This window comes from Lepidochelys kempii, unplaced genomic scaffold (genome assembly GCF_965140285.1).
Source record: "Lepidochelys kempii isolate rLepKem1 unplaced genomic scaffold, rLepKem1.hap1 scaffold_242, whole genome shotgun sequence".
NCBI classification, from domain to species: domain Eukaryota; kingdom Metazoa; phylum Chordata; order Testudines; family Cheloniidae; genus Lepidochelys; species Lepidochelys kempii.
In genome coordinates this window covers 30,962-54,613 of record NW_027621922.1, presented here as the reverse complement: position 1 = coordinate 54,613, position 23,652 = coordinate 30,962, and the positions used below count along the sequence as shown (strand labels likewise).

The window sequence follows — 23,652 nt, the reverse complement described above, 5'->3', positions numbered from 1 at the left end:
CCTTAAACACACAGACCCTGCTTCTGCAAGCTCACCATCACAGGTGGACATTGGTGTCTTTGTGAAGCCCCAGTGACCCTCCACACCAGCACAGGGGGGCTGGTTGCAGCACCAGAGCCCTAGTGGTTCATTTTTCAGAAAAGCCTCTGGGGCTATAATGTTACCAGCTGGCACCTTCCAGCTCACCAAACCGCATGAGTCAGTGCCAGGTAGGGAAACACCCAGTTGTTTTTGCAGGAGGGGCATATTTCTGAGCTCAGGAAAGTGAAGCTTACACTTACACTGTCCAGAGGGAGCCATGGCCGCAGAAAACCCCATGGAAAGTCTCCAGGATGAAGCTAGTTGTCCCATCTGTCTGGAATATTTTCAAGACCCAGTGATTATAGACTGTGGGCACAATTTCTGTCGAGGCTGCATCAGCCGGTGCTGGGAGGGATCTGACTCGGAAGTATCCTGCCCTCAGTGCAGAGAAACTGCTCAGCAGAGAAACCTCAGGCCAAACAGGCAGCTGGCAAATGTTGTAGAAATAGCCAAACAGCTGAGTTTCCAGGCAGGAACAGGGTCAGGAAGGGATAGTGTGTGTGATGAGCACCAGGAGCCTCTCAAACTGTTCTGTGAAGAGGACCAAACCCCCATCTGTGTGGTGTGTGACAGATCCCAGGCTCACAGAGCTCACGCTGTGGTTCCCATAGAGGAGGCTGCCCAGGAATACAAGGTAGGGAACTTCTCTCCAGCCTAATGGGAAATAATTTTGAATGTTAGTTGCAGGTTCATTTAATCACAAGTTGCCAGTCACACATATTCTCTCTCTCCTACAGCTATTGATGTATCTGCATCATTCAGCCCTGTGAAGAAAAAAAATGTATGAAAAATTATATAGCAACTCCTTAATAAAGGCCTCAGGCCCAGCAGGGAGATGAGGTTTCCCACTGGGATTCTGAATTCCTGTGTTCCTCCGTAAGGGATTAAATTCAGATGCCAGCCTGCATTAGAGGAGGTCACTGTGCTAAACCCTGTGTGGACCCCAAGCAGCTTGAGTCCACACACAAAAGGGCTCCAGACAGCGTAGGTCCATGCCGAACACCATGGGCATTAGCCTGGGTTGCCGCAAAACTAACCTGGGAAGAGCTGTCCTGTGCCAGTCTGAAGTGTTTTATTGTGTATGTGGGCAAGGACCAGCCAGAATGGTTCCATTAGTCCTACAGTGCAGCCTTTTGAAATCTTCCAGAAGCCACTGCTTCTGGACACTTTTCCAGGGACGCTGGGTAACTACACAGCGGCCATTGCCACTGAAAGGGTTTAGAACAGCACTAAGTCAAACTCCAGCCATTCTTAACACTAATCAGCATCTCTAGTAGGGTTTGCTTTAGTGCTTAAGCAAGTTCTGCCCAACCAGTATGCTCCCCAGGGGTTCAGGGCTGAAGTTCAATAGTCCTGGTAGTTCCTGTTGTTTGTATCACAAAGTAAGCTAAACCTTCTCAAAAATAGATTTATTTGTTCCCCACCATGGCCCATTAACACCTACTATCCCACGACCAACACAAATACAACACTGCATATAACACCTGGGATTTGTATCATTTTGTGAGTTAAACCTTCTCAAAAACAGGTTAATTGATTCACCATCATGTGACTCCAGTTTCTTACTGGTTTAATTCTATGGAGAAAGGGGACAAATCATTCAAAACAGTCTCAATATAAAACACTCCCTGTCTCTGTTAATGAGGTTTCATTTCCTTGGTGTTACTGATGTCATAAACCTGGTAGGGTTGACAGTCACCTACAGAGTCTTCGGTTTGACATGGAAACCCCCCACCCCACCCCAAGCACTCTCAAAATGAAACCTCCCAACATCATTTCTGTTTCTTCAGGAAAAGATTCAGGCCCATTTGGAGATTCTGAAGGAAGAGAGAGAAAAGCTTCTGAGATTTAAAGTGACTGGAGAGGGGAAAAGCCTGGAGTATCTGGTAGGTGCCCATTGTTATTAACTTGCAGGGACTTGCAGTGGACCATCTGTTAGGAATCTGGTCTTGGGACCCCCCACCCATGGCTTTTCCCAGCAGCCTGGGCTCCCTGGGCCTCTCTTACCCTGGCTGGGCTCCAGTTTCCAGCCTGGCCGGGGGGCTGGACCTCGGCGAGAAGAGGAGGGGGAGAGGGCTGGGTCTGTGGTGAAAAGTGGATGGGCCAGGCCCCTTGGCTTCGCTTTTCAGGTGCACCTGGTAGGACATCTGTTTGTAGGCAGCTTCCTCCATGGACTTGGGGAATGTGGGCTTTGTGTTTCTTCATGAGCATGGATGTCTGTGTTAGAGTCCTGTGTCTTCGCACACCTACACAAACCGGCCCTGAGAAATCCTCTCTCAGGAGCAGGACCACATCATATTCTGTAGAATCTAAGCTTCCATTCCAATTAATGAGTTAATTTCTAGCCCTTGTGTCTTTCACAAAACTCCTCCCAAGGTGAGCAGACTATGTCTCGTGCAGTGCTGTCTGCCTGAATCTGCAGACATTTCTTGCATTGTTAATTATTTCTCTCCCCTCGCATCTCTGTTAATGTAGTGCTCAGTCCTGCTGGCTGCTGCTCTGGGTCTGGCTTAACACAGTGTGCTGACTATGTCAGACATAGAAACATCCCATGATAAAATATTAGGGACAAATGGGAAAGTGGTAGAAAACCCTCTCCCTACTAACGACAGGGTATAATCATGTGTTAGACATCACAGAATTTTCAAAGAAATTCTCTCTCCTGCACAGTCAGCACTCCATGAACGGACCCTAGACTCTCTCTCTAACCCTTACCTGTCCTTTCTTTTAAAAAAAATAGATACAGACACAAAACAAGAGGCAGAAGGTTGTATCTGAATTTCAGCAACTGCGGCAGTTTCTAGAAGAAGAAGAGCAACTCCTGCTGGGCCAGCTGGAAAATCTGGAAAAGGCGATTGTGAAGATACAGAATGACAATGTCACTAAAATGTCTGAGGAGATTTTCCGTCTCAGCAACTTGATCAGTGAGCTGGAGGGGAAGTGTCAGAAGCCAGCAAGTGAATTCCTGCAGGTGAGACTGAGTTATAAACATCCCTGATCCAAGCACAGAGACAGGACAGCTCCTGAATCATGGGCACTGGAGACCAGCAGTTAGAGTTCACAGTGTAATTCAGTGTGTGCATTCCTGAAATGTGAATTATTGTTTCTCTTTGAAGAATTACAGACTCATTTATATTAGAGATGACATTAACTCAGCAAATCCATGTCCCTAGGGCCAAGGCAGGGCCTCTCTTTCCCATATCTGCAAAATCCCTTCTCTGGGATCCCCAGTGGGCAGCATTTGGGACTAAAATTGTTTTTCTGTCTCTTTCCTCTCTAGGATGTCAGAAGCACCTTGAGCAGGTATGTGGCTCTATTTCACTTCCCCTCATTCTTCACGATGCTGTGAAAGGGCTTGGAGAGTGTATTGACTCTACATTTCATAAAAATATAAGAATGGCCATACTAGGTCAGACCAGTATCCTGTCTTCCAACAGCAGCCAATGCCAGGTGCCCCAGAGGGAACGAACAGAACAGGTTATCATCAAGTGATCCATCCCCTGTCACCATTCCCAGCATCTGCCAAACACAGGCTAGGAACACCATGCTGGTTTATAGCCACTGATGGACGTATGCTCCATGAACTTATCTAGTTCTTTTTTGAACCCTGTTTGTGTCTTGGCCTTCACAACATCCTCTGGCAAAGAGTTTCACAGGTTTACTGTGCGTTGTGTGAAGAAATACTTCCTTTTGTTTGTTTTAAAACTGCTGTCTATTAATTTCATTTGGTGACCCCCTAGTTCTTTCGTTATGAGAAGGAGTAAATAACACTTCCTTATTTGCTCTCTCCACACCAGTCATGATTTTATAGACCTCTATCATAGCTCCCCTCTTAGCCATCTGTTTTCTAAGATGAAATGTCCCAGTCTTATTAATCTCTCCTCATATGGAAGCTGTTCTATAACCAGAATCATTTTTGTAGTGCTTTTCTGAACCTTTTTTGAGATGGGGTGACCAGGTCTGCATGCAATATTCAAGATTTTGCATGGGTTTATATAGACGCAATGTGATATTTTCTGTTGTATTATCTATCTCTTTCTTAATGATTCCCAACATAGTTAGCTTTTTTGACTATCGCTGCACATCGAGTGGATATTTTCAGAGAACTATCCACAATGACTCCAAGATCTCTTTCTTGAGTGGTAGCAGCTAATTTAGACCCCCTCATTTTATAACTATAGATGGGATTATGTTTTCCAATATGTATTACTCTGCATTTATCAGTATTGAATTTCATCTGCCAAATTTTTTAGCCAGTCGCCCAGTTTTGTGAGATCCCTTTGTAACTCTTCACAGTCTGCTTTGTACTTAACTATCTTGAGTAGTTTTGCATTATCTGCAAATTTTGCCACCTCACTGTTTACCCCTTTTTCCAGATCATTTATGTATACGTTGAATAGGACTGGTCCCAGTACAGACCCCTGGGGAACACCACTATTTATCTCTCTCCATTCTGAAAACTGATAATTTGTTCCTACCTTTTGTTTCCTGTCTTTTAATCAGTTACTAATCCATGAGAGGACCTTCCGTCTTATCCCATGACAGCTTACTTTGCTTAAGAGCCTGTAGTGAGGGATCTTATCAAAGGCTTTCTGAAAAACTAAGTACACTATATCCACTGGATCCCCCTTATCCACATGTTTGTTGACCCCCTCAAAGAATTTTAGTAGATTGGTGACGCATGATTTCCCTTTACAAAAACCATGTTGACTCTTCCCCAACAAATCATGTTCATCTATGTATCTGATCATTCTGTTCTTTACTATAGTTCCCCAGGGCACTGCAGCAAAATATATGGGGCAAGGTCACATTCTGAATGTAATTCCCATTTATGCATTTAATCCTCAGCCTTTTACACAGGACTCTTGAATTATCTATTCAGTGGGAAAGACTGGCCTACAGTATTTCCTAGAGATATTACATCCCTGGGGAATTGGCTGCCTCAGAACCCTGAGGATCAATATGGGCCTTTCAGCTCAAGGCACTGGTTACAATCATGCCCTGGACAGCAGGAATCAAGAGCCTTTACCACCTCAGGACTGTTTGGAGACCTGTGTGGAAGGAACTGGTGGGGGCGGGGGCCCCTGAGGTTTCAATCTAGTTCCTGAAAGAACAATCCGATAGCACTGTGCGCATGAAATATGGGAACATACTAGTATTAGTGCATGGAGGCGAAGGAGTGAATTGGTCATGAAAACATGATTTCCCTTTGATGTACAGATCTGCTCTGTCCAGGCTAGAGATGAAGAATATTAATGGGGCCTTTAGGGAAAGGTTGCACTGCCATGGCCAGTGCTGTGCCTGCTCTGAGACTAGGAGAAGTGGAGGAATTCTAACTCCAGGCCCATAAGAGCAGCAACTTCCACTAGCAAGGAATTATAATGAGTCACTAAAAGAAACATAATATCATGAAATTCTTCCTCTCCAGGTGCGAGAAGGGGAAGTTCCTCCAGCCAGTGGAGATTTCTCCTGAGCTGGAAAAGAGACTCAGTGATTTCTCCCAGCAAAATATTGCTCTAATGGAGATTCTGTGGAAGTTCAAAGGTACTGAGAAGGGATCTAGGAAAGGAAACCAGGGTGTGTCTCTGGGACTATGGGTGGAGATGGGCTCTGGGCAACTGGTTCAATTAGATTATGTACCTATTTAATAACAAGTAGAAAGCAGACAAACTGAGCAGATGAAGTATGGGCCCAGGTGCCAGGATCTTTCACATTATTTCACTCTGTGAACTTTGGTACAATCATTAAGGTAAAAATGTACAAAATTTGGGGTACCTCAGTTTCACTCTTCCAACTACAGAACTACAGGGCATGTGCTCCAGAGCTGTTTAGCAGCCCCACATGCAGCTGGAGTCCGTAGGATCTGCAGGTGCCCATTACCAAGGAACTCCAGGCCCCAGGTGCCTAAGGCCTTTTCTATCTACACTACAGAGTTTTGTCGATTCCAGTTACGCCAACAAACAGCCACTTCTATAATTAAACCACTGTTGCATGTCCACACTGTGCTCCTTGTGTCGGCAAAGCACATCCACAATAGTGGCTTTGCATTGACACAGACAGCAGGGCACTCTGGGTAGCTATCCACTGTGCCCCTGGCCAGAAGGTGCTTTGTGAAGGGTTTGCAATGCCTCATGCAGGCAGGTAGAGAGTCACATGATGAAGGTTTCTCAATCTCATTGTTCCATGGGCATCCTACTGTATGGCCAGCTATTTTTCAACTGCCCTGGCAACCTGCACCCCAGCCATCACTGTCAGAAAGCATGGATACTACCCTGCTGTTCAGTATTGTGCTGTGCTGTGTATTGTGCTTGTATTGAACACAAGGCTATAGGAGGAGCCCAATGGGGGGCTATTTGGCTGGAGGATGCCTTGAAGGAGCATTTTAACACTGAGCCACAGTAACGTGTGTTGCTGTAGTGTGCTGAGCCTGGCATTGTTTCTTTGCACTGTGCTATGAACCTTGTAATGATTTCTGTGTGTGCCTGAAAAGTTACACATCTTAGATCACTTTTTAGAGTAACGCTTGATAATATGACCAAACTGACACTGCTGAATAGTAATTAGGGTTACCATACGTCCGTATTTTCCTGGACATGTCCAGCTTCTTGGTTCTTCAATCACCATCTGGGAGGAATTTTTAAATATCTAAAAACGTCTGGGATTTTGCCACATCGGTTGGGACGCCCTTTGCCCCGATATTGGGGACCGCTCACCTCACCACACACACCAAAGTCCCGGGGCTGGTGGCGCTTCCTGGGGCAGCTCCCGGCACCTGCCCGCTGGCAGGAGCCTGCAGTGTGGGCGGCCCCTTGGCACAGAGGCAGAGGTGGTCTCCACGTGCTGCCTCCTGCCCAATCAGAGCTGCGGGGGCAGGGCCTGCAGGTGCCGGCAGCGGGCAGCGAGCCCTCCGCCCCCGCCCTGACCCGACCTGACCCGAACCTAGGAGCCAGAGGGACCTTCCGGATGCTTCCTGGGAGCCGCCCCAGGTAAGCACCGCTGGGACTCCCCACCTCGCCCCCCGGAAGGTGCCTCTGGCTCTTAGGGTCGGGTCGAGTCGGGGTGGGGGGGAGGGCTCTCTGCGTGCTGCCGGCACCTGTAAGCCCCACTCCATGGCTACGGCAGCTCCCATTGGTGCCTTTCTTTGGTGCTGGCCAATGGGAGCCACGGAGCTCACGCTTGTGGCGGGTGCAGCACGTGGAGACCCCTTGGCTGCCCCTGATCCTAGGAGCCAGAGCGACCGGCGGCAGGAGGGGTGAGTAGGCGAGTGGGGCATGGTGGTGAAGAGGCGAGCGGCGAGGGAGCCAGTGGCTGGCTGGTGGGTGGGTGAGGAGGCAAGTGGCAGGCGGGGAGGGTGAAGAGGCGAGCGGCGAGCCAGCGGTGGGCAGTGAAGAGGCGAGCGGCGAGGGAGCCAGCAGCGGGGGGGGTCCAATGGGGCAGAGTCGGGGACTTTGGGGAAGGGGTTGGAATGGGGGCGGGGAAGAGGTGGAGTTGGGGTGGGGGCAGGTGGGGCGAGCAAATACCCCCCCCCATAGTGTCCTCTTTTTTGAATATTCAAATATGGTAACCCTAACAGTAATAGAAGAAGCCCACAGAAGTGTGTGTTTGTCTGGGGGAAGCATGTGTGACAGGGTGTGTGTGTGTGTGTGTGGGTGGGTGGGTGTGTGAGAGAGAGAGAGCATGTGTTGGCGGAGCGTGTGAGAGACTGTGTGTGTGGGGAGTGTGTATGTGAGAAAGAGAGACAAATTGTGTATGGGGGACTTCCTGGGGCTTTGAAAGGGGAGGGACACATGTCTACATAGCTGGATGAATGGCAGCAGATTTCCAAACAGTGAGCAGAGCGGTTACGGTGGGCATCGTGAGATACCTTCCGGAGGCCAGTTACAGCAACGTAACAAACACAGTGTCTACACTGACACTTTGTTGATCTAACTTTGCTGCAAAAATCTCTATGCCTCCCATTGAGGTGGTTATATTTTGTCAGTAAAGCAGGAGAGTTTTGATACCAAGAGGTGCATTGTAGTGTGTACACCTCCACTGTTTTGTCAACGAAAGCTGCCTTTTGCCGACAAAACTATGTAGACAAGGCCTAAAGGTTGGCACCCAAATGTAAATCCTCAATTTAAGGCCACTTTTGAAATGTGGACTCAGCTCACCATTGTGCTCTGGCCCCGTGTGGCAGCTTGTGTGGGCCAAAGGGGCTGTAGGGAAGGTGTAAACCCAGGAGAATCCTCCCAGCACAGGAGCCTCTTGTGCCTCCAGCTCCTCCACAGCAGCTGCAGGCTCAAGGAGTGTTCCCCGGAAAGCAGGGAATAGAGTGGAGTTGTTGAGGGCTGGGCAGAGGAGGAAGGGGTGGAGCAGGAATAATGGGGTGTGGCCAGGGTAAAGCTGTGCCTTTGACACTGCCTCCGGGAGAAGTCATCTAGGGGCCACTGGACCAGAGGTGCAACTCAGGCTGGACCTCCGGACTTCCGCAGCCTGTGCCAATGTCTGCACTGACCCCAGCAGCTACTGAATAGGAGAACCACAAACTGTTTCCCCCATCCCTTTACCAGTGCAGGGGTGAATGAGGCCCATTGATCCAATTCTCTCCCTGACTCAGTTTCCGCATCTATGAAATAATTTTAATATTATTTGTATTTCAGTCTATGCAGAATGAAAGCCCCATTGTGCTGAGCTCTGTACATATACTGAGTAAATAGACCCAAAGAGCTCACAATTCAGGCTCCTCATCCTGAAAAGTCTCAGCATCCCACTGATGTGAAAGAGGCCAATGTTTGTAAAGTTACATTAATGCTAAAATCTTTGCAGGATCTGGCCTGGCTTATGACAAAATGCAAAAGGAGAATGAGAAATCAGCTGGGTTTGGAGGATGAGGAAACACAAAATCTGTCTTCCACATAGTGTCTCTTTGAGTGGTTCTGAGGCTTCATGGATATTGGTTCTGTTGATTTGAGACGCTTGAATGAAAGAGAAAATAGGATGATTCATATTAGCCTTTGTTAAAAATCTGGGGGTGTGTCTGTCTCTCTTCAACTGTTTTTCTCTCTTAATTAAAATACAATTATGTCAATTAAGAGTGAGGATGTCACAAATATGACAGCATGAAATATCGTCTATCTTATCCTTTCCCCCTCCAGACATTCTGCCATCTGAACTGGAGACAATAAGAGGGAAATCCTTAGGATCACACAGACCAGGTGAGACTTCAGGTGGAGATTATCATTAAATAAAGAGGAAAATCCCATGAAAACATTTTCATGAACTTCTAGATAAATGTACAAACCAAACCAAGACTGACCATGACACACACCCCTAAAAATAAAAATAAAAACAAAAACATGAAATACTAAAAGAAAAGGAGTACTTGTGGCACCTTAGAGACTAACCAATTTATTTGAGCATAAGCTTTCTGAGCTACAGCTCACTTCATCTATTTGAGCATAAGCTTTCGTGAGCTACAGCTCACTTCATCGGATGAAGTGAGCTGTAGCTCACGAAAGCTTATGCTCAAATAAATTGGTTAGTCTCTAAGGTGCCACAAGTACTCCTTTTCTTTTTGCGTATACAGACTAACATGGCTGCTACTCTGAAACATGAAATACTAAGAGCTCCCAAGCCGAAATCACACAAACAATGCTGATACCATCCTTAGTGTTGAGTCCCTGCACCCACTGACGAACAGAAACTCTCTCCCTGACCAACAAACACTCTGAGGCTAGGCCTACATAGCAATGTAAGCGTAAGGGATTTGAGTCAGCTGACCTCTTGTCAGGGAATCCTGGGCTTGAGCATCAACATTGCATTTTAACTCTAGGTTAAGAATTTTCTGCACTGGGGGGAAACTCGACTGCCAATCCTGTTTCCTAACTGTGGCCGTGCTATTGATGGGACGCGGGTGCCCGTAAGGAGCACATGAGTACATACGCCGCATAATTAGCTCATTTGGTGGCTGTCTCCATTTGAGAGGGCATTATACTGAATTACTGTCTAATCGGATAACTGGGTTCTCCAGCTCTAGGCTCGGTCACATTGGCAAAAAACATGCCCCTGTGCCTGTCCTAAGGATAATGAGGACATCAGTCTCCAGGGTGTCAAACTATTACAGTGAAACTTTGTAATTCTTAATTTTTCAAATAGGATGATCAATGAAGGTGAGGAGTTTTTGCTTGCTTGCTTGATTTTTTTCAGTTTGTTTTGAAGTTTGATATAAAATGAAGGTGTCAGAGGGAAGACACACACACATTCCAGTCTGGCTGCTGCTTGCTGCAAAGTGGAAAAATCCATCCCCAAGGCTTGGGATGCAGTGTGCTCCAGCAACCCTGGGGAATCCCTTATCCCTGCCATCACCACACCCCCAGACCTCTGGGATGCTGCGGAGAAGTTTTGGTGCTGGCTCCCACTGACCACCCTAACAGTGCATGCCGCCCAGGTGGCCCTGCACCTGCAGCCCAAGAGAGGGCAGGAGGGCCTGGAGTAAGGGCCAGTGAGCAGAGCAGGGACCATAGCAGCTGCCCTGCAGGGAGAAGAAGTGACAGAGCTCTCAGCTCAGTATGGCTGAGGGAAGGATGACCCACCTCCTAACTTTGCTCCCTGCTCCAGGCAAGCTCCGTGCACCACCATGGAGGAGAAACTTCCACCATCACTGTGGGAGGAGCAGGAAGGGGGACCTCTCAGCCAGGTAGTAATGCTGTGTCTGGCATGCTGTGCTGGCTGCCTGTAGCACTGCTCCTCCGCCTCCAGGAACTATAGGATACACCCAGAAGACTTCCACACCCAAGTCAAGCCACGGATGCATGCACATAGGAAACCAATAGGGCTTGGACCCGGGTTCCAGTTTAACATGGGCTCTGACCCTCCAGACCTGCAGGGTCCTGGGACTCTGGATCAGAGCCCTAGATTAGCATATTTGCAGTGTGGATATAATGAGGGTTTGGCTTGAGCCCAGGCTCAGACCCAGGCTTAAACTGCTGTGTAGATACACACTCCCTCACCAACACAGATATGTCATTAATGCTGACCCTGGCATTTCCATACATGTCCGTAAGCCCTTTAAATATTAAATTCAGATGGGTTGCCACCTTTTTTTCCTTTCCCCTATGTGAGGGGCTCGCTCCGATTGCTCTTCACCAGCATCCCATCTTTCTCTTCAGCTGGGCTGGGCTGAGATCTCCCATTTGAGTTGCTCTCTTTCTCCTCTGTTAGAGATATGGTCCCTCTGTGATGTTGCCACATCCTCCCTGCTCTCTGGGCTGGAGAAGGGGCCACTCTCTGGCCTGAGTGGATCATCCCCAATACCCATCCCCTTCTCTTCTCCCAGGCCAGGGAGAGAAGGACAGGCTCAGTATAGAGCTTCCCCCAGGTTTATATCTATTACCTTCCTCCTCTAACTCCCCTTCCTGCAACTTCAGGTTCTCACCTTCCTCTCTAACCCTCAGAGGAGAAGCTCCAGCAGGAAAAGCAGGGAGATGCTATTTGCATGTACTGGGACATGGTGGATCTACGCCTTCCCAAAGCTAAAGGCCCGTCCCCTCAACTAAGGGGGAGAAACCATGGAGTATTTGGGACAATGAAAGAGAAACCAGGACAAGGAGAGAGATCAGAAATTAAAAATGAGGGAGCCAGAAGGGGACACCAAGCAGAGAACCCCAGAGAGCATCCATCGCTCCTCAAAGGTGTCTAAGGAGTCAGTGAACACTGCCCAGGGGAACGGTGCCTGGAGACATGATTTTAAAAGGGAATGGATATACATGCCACAGTCTCAGAGCACTTCTCCCTCCCTCCAGATTTGTCCTCCTGCAGTGATGTGTGGCCATCTTGGCCATCACCAGGAGGAGATTAATAAGGAGGTCTTGCCACTTTCCAAAGTCACAAATGGGGTGTGTATACATCAGGAGGTGCAGGGAATATTGCAGCCAGAACTTTAGTAAGAGGTTCAAAAAGAGCTGGAAAAGGGGCTGCAAGCTGACACACCACCTAATATCCCCAGTGGGCTGTGGAACAAAAGTGGAGTGCAGGCTGGCCCACCACAATTCCTCATTTTCTCTCCTGTAGGTCCCACCATTTGGAGTCAGGATGGAACACAAAGGCAAGGAAGTGGATGGTGTGGAGCATGAGCATGTACAGATGTTCTCGGGGACTGGTACAGAGGTGGACCAGCTGGATGTCCTTCAGCCAATACAGGTGGCGTGTCAAAGGTGGCTGGGGAGGCTTGTGGTGCAAGAGGCGATGATGAGTTACAGAGGGCCAGCTGTGAGGGATGGATGGGAAACACCTTCTCACGGGACCTGGTTGAGGAAAGCAAGAGAAGCAAGAGGCTAGATTGTCCTCACCTTCTGGAACACAAAAGAGGGGACATGTAGGGTGGGCAGCCCCGTGCACTGGCTGAGCACTGTGGGCTCCATCCAGTCACTCTAGTTCTGAGTCTGGTTGTACCATCCAGGGCTATCCTCTGATGCACCAAGGGGGCTTCAACCACCTGCACACTAAGGTGTGGAAGAGTAGGGAGATGCAGCTGGGAAGGAGGGAAAAAGCAGCCACCACAGAAAGTCTCAGCAGCCAGGGGGACGAACTGCCAGGGCATCTCTGCTTATTCTCAGGCATTCAGGAGAGAGAAGCAGCTCCCCAGGCTGGTGTTGTAAATCAGAGACGCTGTGCTCTAATCTCTGTGACCCTTTTCCCCTCCAGACTCTTTCCCACCTGAGCTAGAGCAGGGAAGGGAGGATCTCTGGGATCACACATCCAGGGTGAGCTTTGGGGGAGTTTTTCCTTCCATTAACAGAAAATGTCCATGAAAGCAACTTTCCCACACTGCAATAACCAGAGACACTTGCACTGCCCGGCCCTAAAGCCACCTTAATTGTGATCTGAGAATTTGTATTGACATTGACAAGCCTTTCCAATATTACCTTCAAGGTGGTCAGGAGAGAGAGCCTCCTGGTTGTCACACCCTTCCCCATTTCACCTGGGGGACAGACTGTTCCCCATGGCTCTTCTCCTTTGGGCAGGGCTGGGCTCTGCCATTGCAGCTGCTTTGTGGGTTGGGGAGATGGTGTCTCTCTAGTGCTGCCACCTGCAGACCTCCCTTCTCTCTGGGCTGGGAAGGGGCTGCCCCACCCATTGCCACCTCCTGCTTCCTGCTCACTGGCCTTGAACTATTGGCTCTTCCTCTGTGCTGTGTCTTCATCTCTGCTCCCAGGCCTGGCAGTGGAGGATGCATTTATGGGAGGAGACTCCCTCTGGGGTTCAAAGTTGGTACCTGCCTCCACAGGACTCTCCTAATTACAAGCTTTTGCTACCTTCCTTGCCAAGTCTCTGTTGCTGGGAATGAACCAGCCCCAGCTGGGGAGCAGGGAGCTGCAGGCTCTATATTCAAATGAGAAAGTACAGAAGTGGATCCCATTACACAGGTTGAGGAACTGCCAAGCAGGGATGTTAGGGAGTGTGAGAAATGGTCCCAGATTCCCCCAGGGCTGAACTCTGATTCTCTCTCTCCCGTAGTGAATGTGATTCTGGATCCAGACACGGCTCATCCCCGACTCATCCTGTCTGAGGATCAGAAAAGTGTGAAATGGGGAGACACCAGGCAACATCTGCCGAACAATCCAGAGAGATTTGACTCCTGGGCCTGTGTGCTGGGCTCTGAGGGATTCACTTCAGGGATATATTGCTGGGATGTGGAGGTAGGGGACAGAGGATTCTGGGCTGTGGGAGTGGCAAGAGAGTCTGTGAGGAGGAAGGGAGAAGTCAGCTTTAACCCTGAAGTGGGGATCTGGGCTGTGCAGTGGTTGGGTCTGTTCCAGGCTCTCACCTCCCCTGCAACCATACTACCCCTGAGCCAGGTCCCCAGGAGGATCCAGGTTTGTCTGGACTGTGAATGGGGCCAAGTGACATTTTTCAATGCTGATAACAAGGCCCCAATCTTCACTTTCCCACTAGCCTCTGTCCCTGGGGAGAGAATCTACCCCTGGCTCTGGGTGGGGGCAGGGTCCGAGCTCAGACTGTGTCCCTGAGACACAGGGGGTGGAATATTGCACTGAGGACCCTGATATCAGCCTCTCTAGCCTTGGAAACTCCAGTCTTTATGACCCTGGAGGGTCCTTGGGGTCTCATGTCTGGACTGTGAATCCACAGAAAGAAGCAAGTAATCAAGATGGAGAAGCCAATCTCATTGCCCAAGGCGCTATTTAGACTGTTTGTCGCTATCTTCTATGGTCCAGGAGGACTCTGGGGATCTTCAGTCAGACAGTGTCACTAATACATGGGGGGAATTAAAAAAATGGGCTTCCCTAGCCACAGTCATGCTAGTCTCTATGACCCTGGAGGACTCCTGTGTACCCAACCCTCTGGTTCCTTATTCCATCTCCTCCCCCTCCATCTCTGCAGCACCAGGGATTTTGGGAGGCGGGGGGGAGGGGAGAGAGAAAGGGAGACCCATTAAAGCTGCAGGAGAAGCAGAGGGTCACTGCGGGGCAGGGAGGGATGTAGGGTTTTGGTGGGAGAAGTAATTGCTGGGCTGGGGGATAGGCAGATGTGGTGGCAGCAGGGATAGAGAATTAATTAATTGGGATTTGGGGTTTAGAGAGAAGCTGGAACCTCTACACCAGCAGGGAGCGTTTTGTACAAAACTCTTTAATTAGATCTCATTGGGGCCCCCCAGTGACAGCTCCTGCAACAGGGGCCAAAGTCACATTCCTCTGTAGATATGGGATGTCTCTATTTGTCACACAGATATAGGGGATAGGCAGGGGAAAATTAAAAACCAAGAGACAGACCAGAAACCATTATAGAATCTTCTTTAAAAATCTCTTTTTTTGGGGGGGTGGGGGCGAGCGGTGTGTCAATCTCATGATTTTCTGAGAATTAAGAACATAAAAATGGCCAGACTGGGTCAGACCAAAGGTCCATCTAGCCCAGTATCCTGTCTTACGGCAGTGGCCAATGCCAGGTGCTTCAGAGGGAATGAACACTGGAAGAAGCAGGGACAGAGTGGGTTTAACCAGAGGGAGCAGAGGAAGCAAGAATAAAGGGAGAGTCCTAGAAAAAGGGTGAAAAACAGAAATGGATAGAGTGAAAGGAAAACATTCTTGAGAGGGGAAACACCCAGGGGGAGCAAATGGGGAAGGGGTAAAATTGGGGGACAGAATGGAGACTATGAGAGAAAAATAATCAGTTAACAGTGACTAAAGGAGAATGGAGAAGTCAGAAATAAACCAGGGTGGGTAACAAAAGCTAAAAAAGATTATGAGCAAAAATGGATAGAATGAAAGTAAAGAGAGAAGGAAAGAGAGAGTGTGAGAGAGGGAGAGATGACTTATAAAATGTTACTGAAAGTGAAGCTGTAACTCTTTAATTTCATACATTAGTTCATGGACATTTGTGCCATTTTAGTTCCTCAAAAGAACTATGCTTCAATTTTTTGGACATTTTCCCATATGTTCTGGTTACTGAAGATCTTCTCAGCTGCTTTAAAGCCTGACATTTACTTAATGTAAATGAAGCCTACAAGAAGGTCTGTTGGCTTGTTTCCCTTTAATTTCCCAGCTGTGATTTTTGAAGGCCTTCATGAAGGGGCAGGACTATCTCAGAAATTTTAAAAGGCAGCTCCTAACTACCAGAGGAGCTAGCAAATCAGGGAGCTTTGCGAGGGAGTTTAGAGATGGAAAGCGAGAGCCAGATATACCTAACAAACATTCATAGAATCGTAGAAGATTAGGGTTGGAAGAGACCTCAGGAGGTCATCTAATCCAATCCCCTGCTTAAAGCAGGACCAACCCCAACTAAATCATCCCAGACAAGGCTTTGTCAAGCCAGGCCTTAAAAACCTCTAAGGATGGAGATTCCACCACGTCCCTAGGTATCCCATTCCAGTGCTTCACCACCCTCCTAGTGAATAGTTTTTCCTAATATCCAACCTAGACCTCCCCCACTGTAACTTGAGACATTGCTCCTTGTTCTGTCATCTGCCACCACTCAGAACAGCCTAGCTCCATCCTCTTTGGAACCCCCCTTCAGGTAGTTGAAGGCTGCTAACAAATCCTCCTCCTCACTCTTCTTTTCTGCAGACTAAATAACCCCAGGTCCCCCAGCCTCTCCTCATAAGTCATGTGCCCCAGCCCCCTAATCATTTTTGTTGCCCTCCAATTTCTTCACATCCTTTCTGTAGTGGGGGGCCCAAAACTGGACACAATACTCCAGAAGTGGCCTCACTAATGCCGAATAGAGGGGAGTGATCACTTCCCTTGATCTGCTGGCAATGCTCCTACGAATGCAGCCCAATATACTGTGAGCCTTCTTGGCAACAAGGGCACACTGTTGACTCATATCCAGCTTCTCGTTCACTGTAATTCCCAGATCCTTTTCTGCAGAACTGCCGCTTAGCCAGTCGGTCCCCAGTCTGTAGCGGTGCATGGGATTCTTCGTCCTAAGTGCAGGACTCTGCACTTGTCCATGTTGAACCTCATCAGATTTCTTTTGGCCCAATCCTCCAATTCGTCTAGGTCACTCTGGACCTTATCCCTACTCTCCAGCATATCTACCTCTCCCCCAATCTTAAGTGTCATCCACAAACTTGCTGAGCGTGCAATTCATCCCACCATCCATATCATTAATTCTCTACATGTAGGCCAATAAGCACCCCCCTGTAAAACAAACAAACTAACAAACAACAACAACAAAATCCTGCTGAAGTAAAAATTATTGCTCTGAATGCAGCATCTATGATTACCTGTCTTGTGGGGTGGTGGCATGCGTGGGCATTTGGTGAAAGCAGTTCAAGGTCCTCAGAGACTGAGGGCATGTCTGCACTACAAACGTAAGTCAAACTATTCACATCCACACTGCTCTCCTTCTGTCAGTCATGCGCATCCTTACCAGGAATGCTTCCATCAACTTAAGAGAGGCACAAAATCTGTCTTCCACATAGTGTCTCTTTGAGTGGTTCTGAGGCTTCATGGATATTGGTTCTGTTGATTTGAGATGCTTGAATGAAAGAGAAAATAAGATGATTCATATTAGCCTTTGTTAAAAATCTGGGGGTGTGTCTGTCTCTCTTCAACTGTTTTTCTCTCTTAATTAAAATACAATTATGTCAATTAAGAGTGAGGATGTCACAAATATGACAGCATGAAATATCATCTATCTTATCCTTTCCCCCTCCAGACATTCTGCCATCTGAACTGGAGACAATAAGAGGGAAATCCTTAGGATCACACAGACCAGGTGAGACTTCAGGTGGAGATAAAATAAATAAATAATCTTAAATAAACCTCTTAAATAAAGAGGAAAATCCCATGAAAACATTTTCATGAACTTCTAGATAAATGTACAAACCAAACCAAGACTGACCATGACACACACCCCTAAAAATAAAAATAAAAACAAAAACATGAAATACTAAAAGAAAAGGAGGACTTGTGGCACCTTAGAGACTAACCAGTTTATTTGAGCATAAGCTTTCTGAGCTACAGCTCACTTCATCTATTTGAGCATAAGCTTTCGTGAGCTACAGCTCACTTCATCGGATGAAGTGAGCGGTAGCTCACGAAAGCTTATGCTCAAATAAATTGGTTAGTCTCTAAGATGCCACAAGTACTCCTTTTCTTTTTGCGTATACAGACTAACATGGCTGCTACTCTGAAACATGAAATACTAAGAGCTCCCAAGCCGAAATCACACAAACAATCCTGATACCATCCTTAGTGTTGAGTCCCTGCACCCACTGACGAACAGAAACTCTCTCCCTGACCAACAAACACTCTGAGGCTAGGCCTACATAGCAATGTAAGCGTAAGGGATTTGAGTCAGCTGACCTCTTGTCAGGGAATCCTGGGCTTGAGCATCAACATTGCATTTTAACTCTAGGTTAAGAATTTTCTGCACTGGGGGGAAACTCGACTGCCAATCCTGTTTCCTAACTGTGGCCGTGCTATTGATGGGACGCGGGTGCCCGTAAGGAGCACGTGAGTACATACGCCGCATAATTAGCTCATTTGGTGGCTGTCTCCATTTGAGAGGGCATTATACTGAATTACTGTCTAATCGGATAACTGGGTTCTCCAGCTCTAGGCTCGGTCACATTGGCAAAAAACATGCCCCTGTGCCTGTCCTAAGGATAATGAGGACATCAGTCTCCAGGGTGTCAAACTATTACAGTGAAACTTTGTAATTCTTAATTTTTCAAATAGGATGATCAATGAAGGTGAGGAGTTTTTGCTTGCTTGCTTGATTTTTTTCAGTTTGTTTTGAAGTTTGATATAAAATGAAGGTGTCAGAGGGAAGACACACACACATTCCAGTCTGGCTGCTGCTTGCTGCAAAGTGGCAAAATCCATCCCCAAGGCTTGGGATGCAGTGTGCTCCAGCAACCCTGGGGAATCCCTTATCCCTGCCATCACCACACCCCCAGACCTCTGGGATGCTGCGGAGAAGTTTTGGTGCTGGCTCCCACTGACCACCCTAACAGTGCATGCTGCCCAGGTGACCCTGCACCTGCAGCCCAAGAGAGGGCAGGAGGGCCTGGAGTAAGGGCCAGTGAGCAGAGCAGGGACCATAGCAGCTGCCCTGCAGGGAGAAGAAGTGACAGAGCTCTCAGCTCAGTATGGCTGAGGGAAGGATGACCCACCTCCTAACTTTGCTCCCTGCTCCAGGCAAGCTCCGTGCACCACCATGGAGGAGAAACTTCCACCATCACTGTGGGAGGAGCAGGAAGGGGGACCTCTCGGCCAGGTAGTAATGCTGTGTCTGGCATGCTGTGCTGGCTGCCTGTAGCACTGCTCCTCCGCCTCCAGGAACTATAGGATACACCCAGAAGACTTCCACACCCAAGTCAAGCCACAGATGCATGCACATAGGAAACCAATAGGGCTTGGACCCGGGTTCCAGTTTAACATGGGCTCTGACCCTCCAGACCTGCAGGGTCCTGGGACTCTGGATCAGAGCCCTAGATTAGCATATTTGCAGTGTGGATGCAATGAGGGTTTGGCTTGAGCCCAGGCTCAGACCCAGGCTTAAACTGCTGTGTAGATACACTCTCCCTCACCAACACAGATATGTCATTAATGCTGACCCTGGCATTTCCATACATGTCCGTAAGCCCTTTAAATATTAAATTCAGATGGGTTGCCACCTTTTTTTCCTTTCCCCTATGTGAGGGGCTCGCTCCGATTGCTCTTCACCAGCATCCCATCTTTCTCTTCAGCTGGGCTGGGCTGAGATCTCCCATTTGAGTTGCTCTCTTTCTCCTCTGTTAGAGATATGGTCCCTCTGTGATGTTGCCACATCCTCCCTGCTCTCTGGGCTGGAGAAGGTGCCACTCTCTGGCCTGAGTGGATCATCCCCAATACCCATCCCCTTCTCTTCTCCCAGGCCAGGGAGAGAAGGACAGGCTCAGTATAGAGCTTCCCCCAGGTTTATAGCTATTACCTTCCTCCTCTAACTCCCCTCCCTGCAACTTCAGGTTCTCACCTCCCTCAGAGGAGAAGCTCCAGCAGGAAAAGCAAGGAGATGCTATTTGCATGTACTGGGACATGGTGGATCTACGCCTTCCCAAAGCTAAAGGCCCGTCCCCTCAACTAAGGGGGAGAAACCATGGAGTATTTGGGACAATGAAAGAGAAACCAGGACAAGGAGAGAGATCAGAAATTAAAAATGAGGGAGCCAGAAGGGGACACCAAGCAGAGAACCCCAGAGAGCATCCATCGCTCCTCAAAGGTGTCTAAGGAGTCAGTGAACACTGCCCAGGGGAACGGTGCCTGGAGACATGATTTTAAAAGGGAATGGATATACATGCCACAGTCTCAGAGCACTTCTCCCTCCCTCCAGATTTGTCCTCCTGCAGTGATGTGTGGCCATCTTGGCCATCACCAGGAGGAGATTAATAAGGAGGTCTTGCCACTTTCCAAAGTCACAAATGGGGTGTGTATACATCAGGAGGTGCAGGGAATATTGCAGCCAGAACTTTAGTAAGAGGTTCAAAAAGAGCTGGAAAAGGGGCTGCAAGCTGACACACCACCTAATATCCCCAGTGGGCTGTGGAACAAAAGTGGAGTGCAGGCTGGCCCACCACAATTCCTCATTTTCTCTCCTGTAGGTCCCACCATTTGGAGTCAGGATGGAACACAAAGGCAAGGAAGTGGATGGTGTGGAGCATGAGCATGTACAGATGTTCTCGGGGACTGGTACAGAGGTGGACCAGCTGGATGTCCTTCAGCCAATACAGGTGGCGTGTCAAAGGTGGCTGAGGAGGCTTGTGGTGCAAGAGGCGATGATGAGTTACAGAGGGCCAGCTGTGAGGGATGGATGGGAAACACCTTCTCACGGGACCTGGTTGAGGAAAGCAAGAGAAGCAAGAGGCTAGATTGTCCTCACCTTCTGGAACACAAAAGAGGGGACATGTAGGGTGGGCAGCCCCGTGCACTGGCTGAGCACTGTGGGCTCCATCCAGTCACTCTAGTTCTGAGTCTGGTTGTACCATCCAGGGCTATCCTCTGATGCACCAAGGGGGCTTCAACCACCTGCACACTAAGGTGTGGAAGAGTAGGGAGATGCAGCTGGGAAGGAGGGAAAAAGCAGCCACCACAGAAAGTCTCAGCAGCCAGGGGGACGAACTGCCAGGGCATCTCTGCTTATTCTCAGGCATTCAGGAGAGAGAAGCAGCTCCCCAGGCTGGTGTTGTAAATCAGAGACGCTGTGCTCTAATCTCTGTGACCCTTTTCCCCTCCAGACTCTTTCCCACCTGAGCTAGAGCAGGGAAGGGAGGATCTCTGGGATCACACATCCAGGGTGAGCTTTGGGGGAGTTTTTCCTTCCATTAACAGAAAATGTCCATGAAAGCAACTTTCCCACACTGCAATAACCAGAGACACTTGCACTGCCCGGCCCTAAAGCCACCTTAATTGTGATCTGAGAATTTGTATTGACATTGACAAGCCTTTCCAATATTACCTTCAAGGTGGTCAGGAGAGAGAGCCTCCTGGTTGTCACACCCTTCCCCATTTCACCTGGGGGACAGACTGTTCCCCATGGCTCTTCTCCTTTGGGCAGGGCTGGGCTCTGCCATTGCAGCTGCTTTGTGGGTTGGGGAGATGGTGTCTCTCTAGTGCTGCCACCTGCAGACCTCCCTTCTCTCTGGGCTGGGAAGGGGCTGCCCCACCCATTGCCACCTCCTGCTTCCTGCTCACTGGCCTTGAACTATTGGCTCTTCCTCTGTGCTGTGTCTTCATCTCTGCTCCCAGGCCTGGCAGTGGAGGATGCATTTATGGGAGGAGACTCCCTCTGGGGTTCAAAGTTGGTACCTGCCTCCACAGGACTCTCCTAATTACAAGCTTTTGCTACCTTCCTTGCCAAGTCTCTGTTGCTGGGAATGAACCAGCCCCAGCTGGGGAGCAGGGAGCTGCAGGCTCTATATTCAAATGAGAAAGTACAGAAGTGGATCCCATTACACAGGTTGAGGAACTGCCAAGCAGGGATGTTAGGGAGTGTGAGAAATGGTCCCAGATTCCCCCAGGGCTGAACTCTGATTCTCTCTCTCTCGTAGTGAATGTGATTCTGGATCCAGACACGGCTCATCCCCGACTCATCCTGTCTGAGGATCAGAAAAGTGTGAAATGGGGAGACACCATACTACCCCTGAGCCAGGTCCCCAGGAGGATCCAGGTTTGTCTGGACTGTGAATGGGGCCAAGTGACATTTTTCAATGCTGATAACAAGGCCCCAATCTTCACTTTCCCACTAGCCTCTGTCCCTGGGGAGAGAATCTACCCCTGGCTCTGGGTGGGGGCAGGGTCCGAGCTCAGACTGTGTCCCTGAGACACAGGGGGTGGAATATTGCACTGAGGACCCTGATATCAGCCTCTCTAGCCTTGGAAACTCCAGTCTTTATGACCCTGGAGGGTCCTTGGGGTCTCATGTCTGGACTGTGAATCCACAGAAAGAAGCAAGTAATCAAGATGGAGAAGCCAATCTCATTGCCCAAGGCGCTATTTAGACTGTTTGTCGCTATCTTCTATGGTCCAGGAGGACTCTGGGGATCTTCAGTCAGACAGTGTCACTAATACATGGGGGGAATTAAAAAAATGGGCTTCCCTAGCCACAGTCATGCTAGTCTCTATGACCCTGGAGGACTCCTGTGTACCCAACCCTCTGGTTCCTTATTCCATCTCCTCCCCCTCCATCTCTGCAGCACCAGGGATTTTGGGAGGCGGGGGGGAGGGGAGAGAGAAAGGGAGACCCATTAAAGCTGCAGGAGAAGCAGAGGGTCACTGCGGGGCAGGGAGGGATGTAGGGTTTTGGTGGGAGAAGTAATTGCTGGGCTGGGGGATAGACAGATGTGGTGGCAGCAGAGATAGAGAATTAATTAATTGGGATTTGGGGTTTAGAGAGAAGCTGGAACCTCTACACCAGCAGGGAGCGTTTTGTACAAAACTCTTTAATTAGATCTCATTGGGGTCCCCCAGTGACAGCTCCTGCAACAGGGGCCAAAGTCACATTCCTCTGTAGATATGGGATGTCTCTATTTGTCACACAGATATAGGGGATAGGCAGGGGAAAATTAAAAACCAAGAGACAGACCAGAAACCATTATAGAATCTTCTTTAAAAATCTCTTTTTTTGGGGGGGTGGGGGCGAGCGGTGTGTCAATCTCATGATTTTCTGAGAATTAAGAACATAAAAATGGCCAGACTGGGTCAGACCAAAGGTCCATCTAGCCCAGTATCCTGTCTTACGGCAGTGGCCAATGCCAGGTGCTTCAGCGGGAATGAACACTGGAAGAAGCAGGGACAGAGTGGGTTTAACCAGAGGGAGCAGAGGAAGCAAGAATAAAGGGAGAGTCCTAGAAAAAGGGTGAAAACCAGAAATGGATAGAGTGAAAGGAAAACATTCTTGAGAGGGGAAACACCCAGGGGGAGCAAATGGGGAAGGGGTAAAATTGGGGGACAGAATGGAGACTATGAGAGAAAAATAATCAGTTAACAGTGACTAAAGGAGAATGGAGAAGTCAGAAATAAACCAGGGTGGGTAACAAAAGCTAAAAAAGATTATGAGCAAAAATGGATAGAATGAAAGTAAAGAGAGAAGGAAAGAGAGAGTGTGAGAGAGGGAGAGATGACTTATAAAATGTTACTGAAAGTGAAGCTGTAACTCTTTAATTTCATACATTAGTTCATGGACATTTGTGCCATTTTAGTTCCTCAAAAGAACTATGCTTCAATTTTTTGGACATTTTCCCATATGTTCTGGTTACTGAAGATCTTCTCAGCTGCTTTAAAGCCTGACATTTACTTAATGTAAATGAAGCCTACAAGAAGGTCTATTGGCTTGTTTCCCTTTAATTTCCCAGCTGTGATTTTTGAAGGCCTTCATGAAGGGGCAGGACTATCTCAGAAATTTTAAAAGGCAGCTCCTAACTACCAGAGGAGCTAGCAAATCAGGGAGCTTTGCGAGGGAGTTTAGAGATGGAAAGCGAGAGCCAGATATACCTAACAAACATTCATAGAATCGTAGAAGATTAGGGTTGGAAGAGACCTCAGGAGGTCATCTAATCCAATCCCCTGCTTAAAGCAGGACCAACCCCAA

General features: G+C 48.5%; 1 protein-coding gene and 1 long non-coding RNA gene across 2 annotated transcripts; both read left to right on the top strand.

Annotated features, from left to right (window-relative positions):
• Positions 1-194: 194 nt before the first annotated feature.
• Positions 195-15,168, top strand: LOC144930016 (E3 ubiquitin-protein ligase TRIM39-like). The gene is given in 9 exon segments (XM_078851045.1): positions 195-244; positions 246-275; positions 277-715; positions 1,872-1,967; positions 2,822-3,052; positions 3,362-3,384; positions 5,510-5,625; positions 9,219-9,278; positions 13,579-15,168. Coding segments are annotated over 9 exon segments (1,557 nt in total). The 3' UTR covers positions 14,091-15,168.
• A 2,067-nt stretch (positions 15,169-17,235) lies between these two features.
• Positions 17,236-21,689, top strand: LOC144930014 (uncharacterized). The gene is made up of 3 exons (XR_013635131.1): positions 17,236-17,298; positions 20,168-20,296; positions 21,614-21,689. It is a non-coding gene; the product is annotated as an uncharacterized LOC144930014 (long non-coding RNA).
• The last annotated feature ends 1,963 nt before the right edge of the window (positions 21,690-23,652 follow it).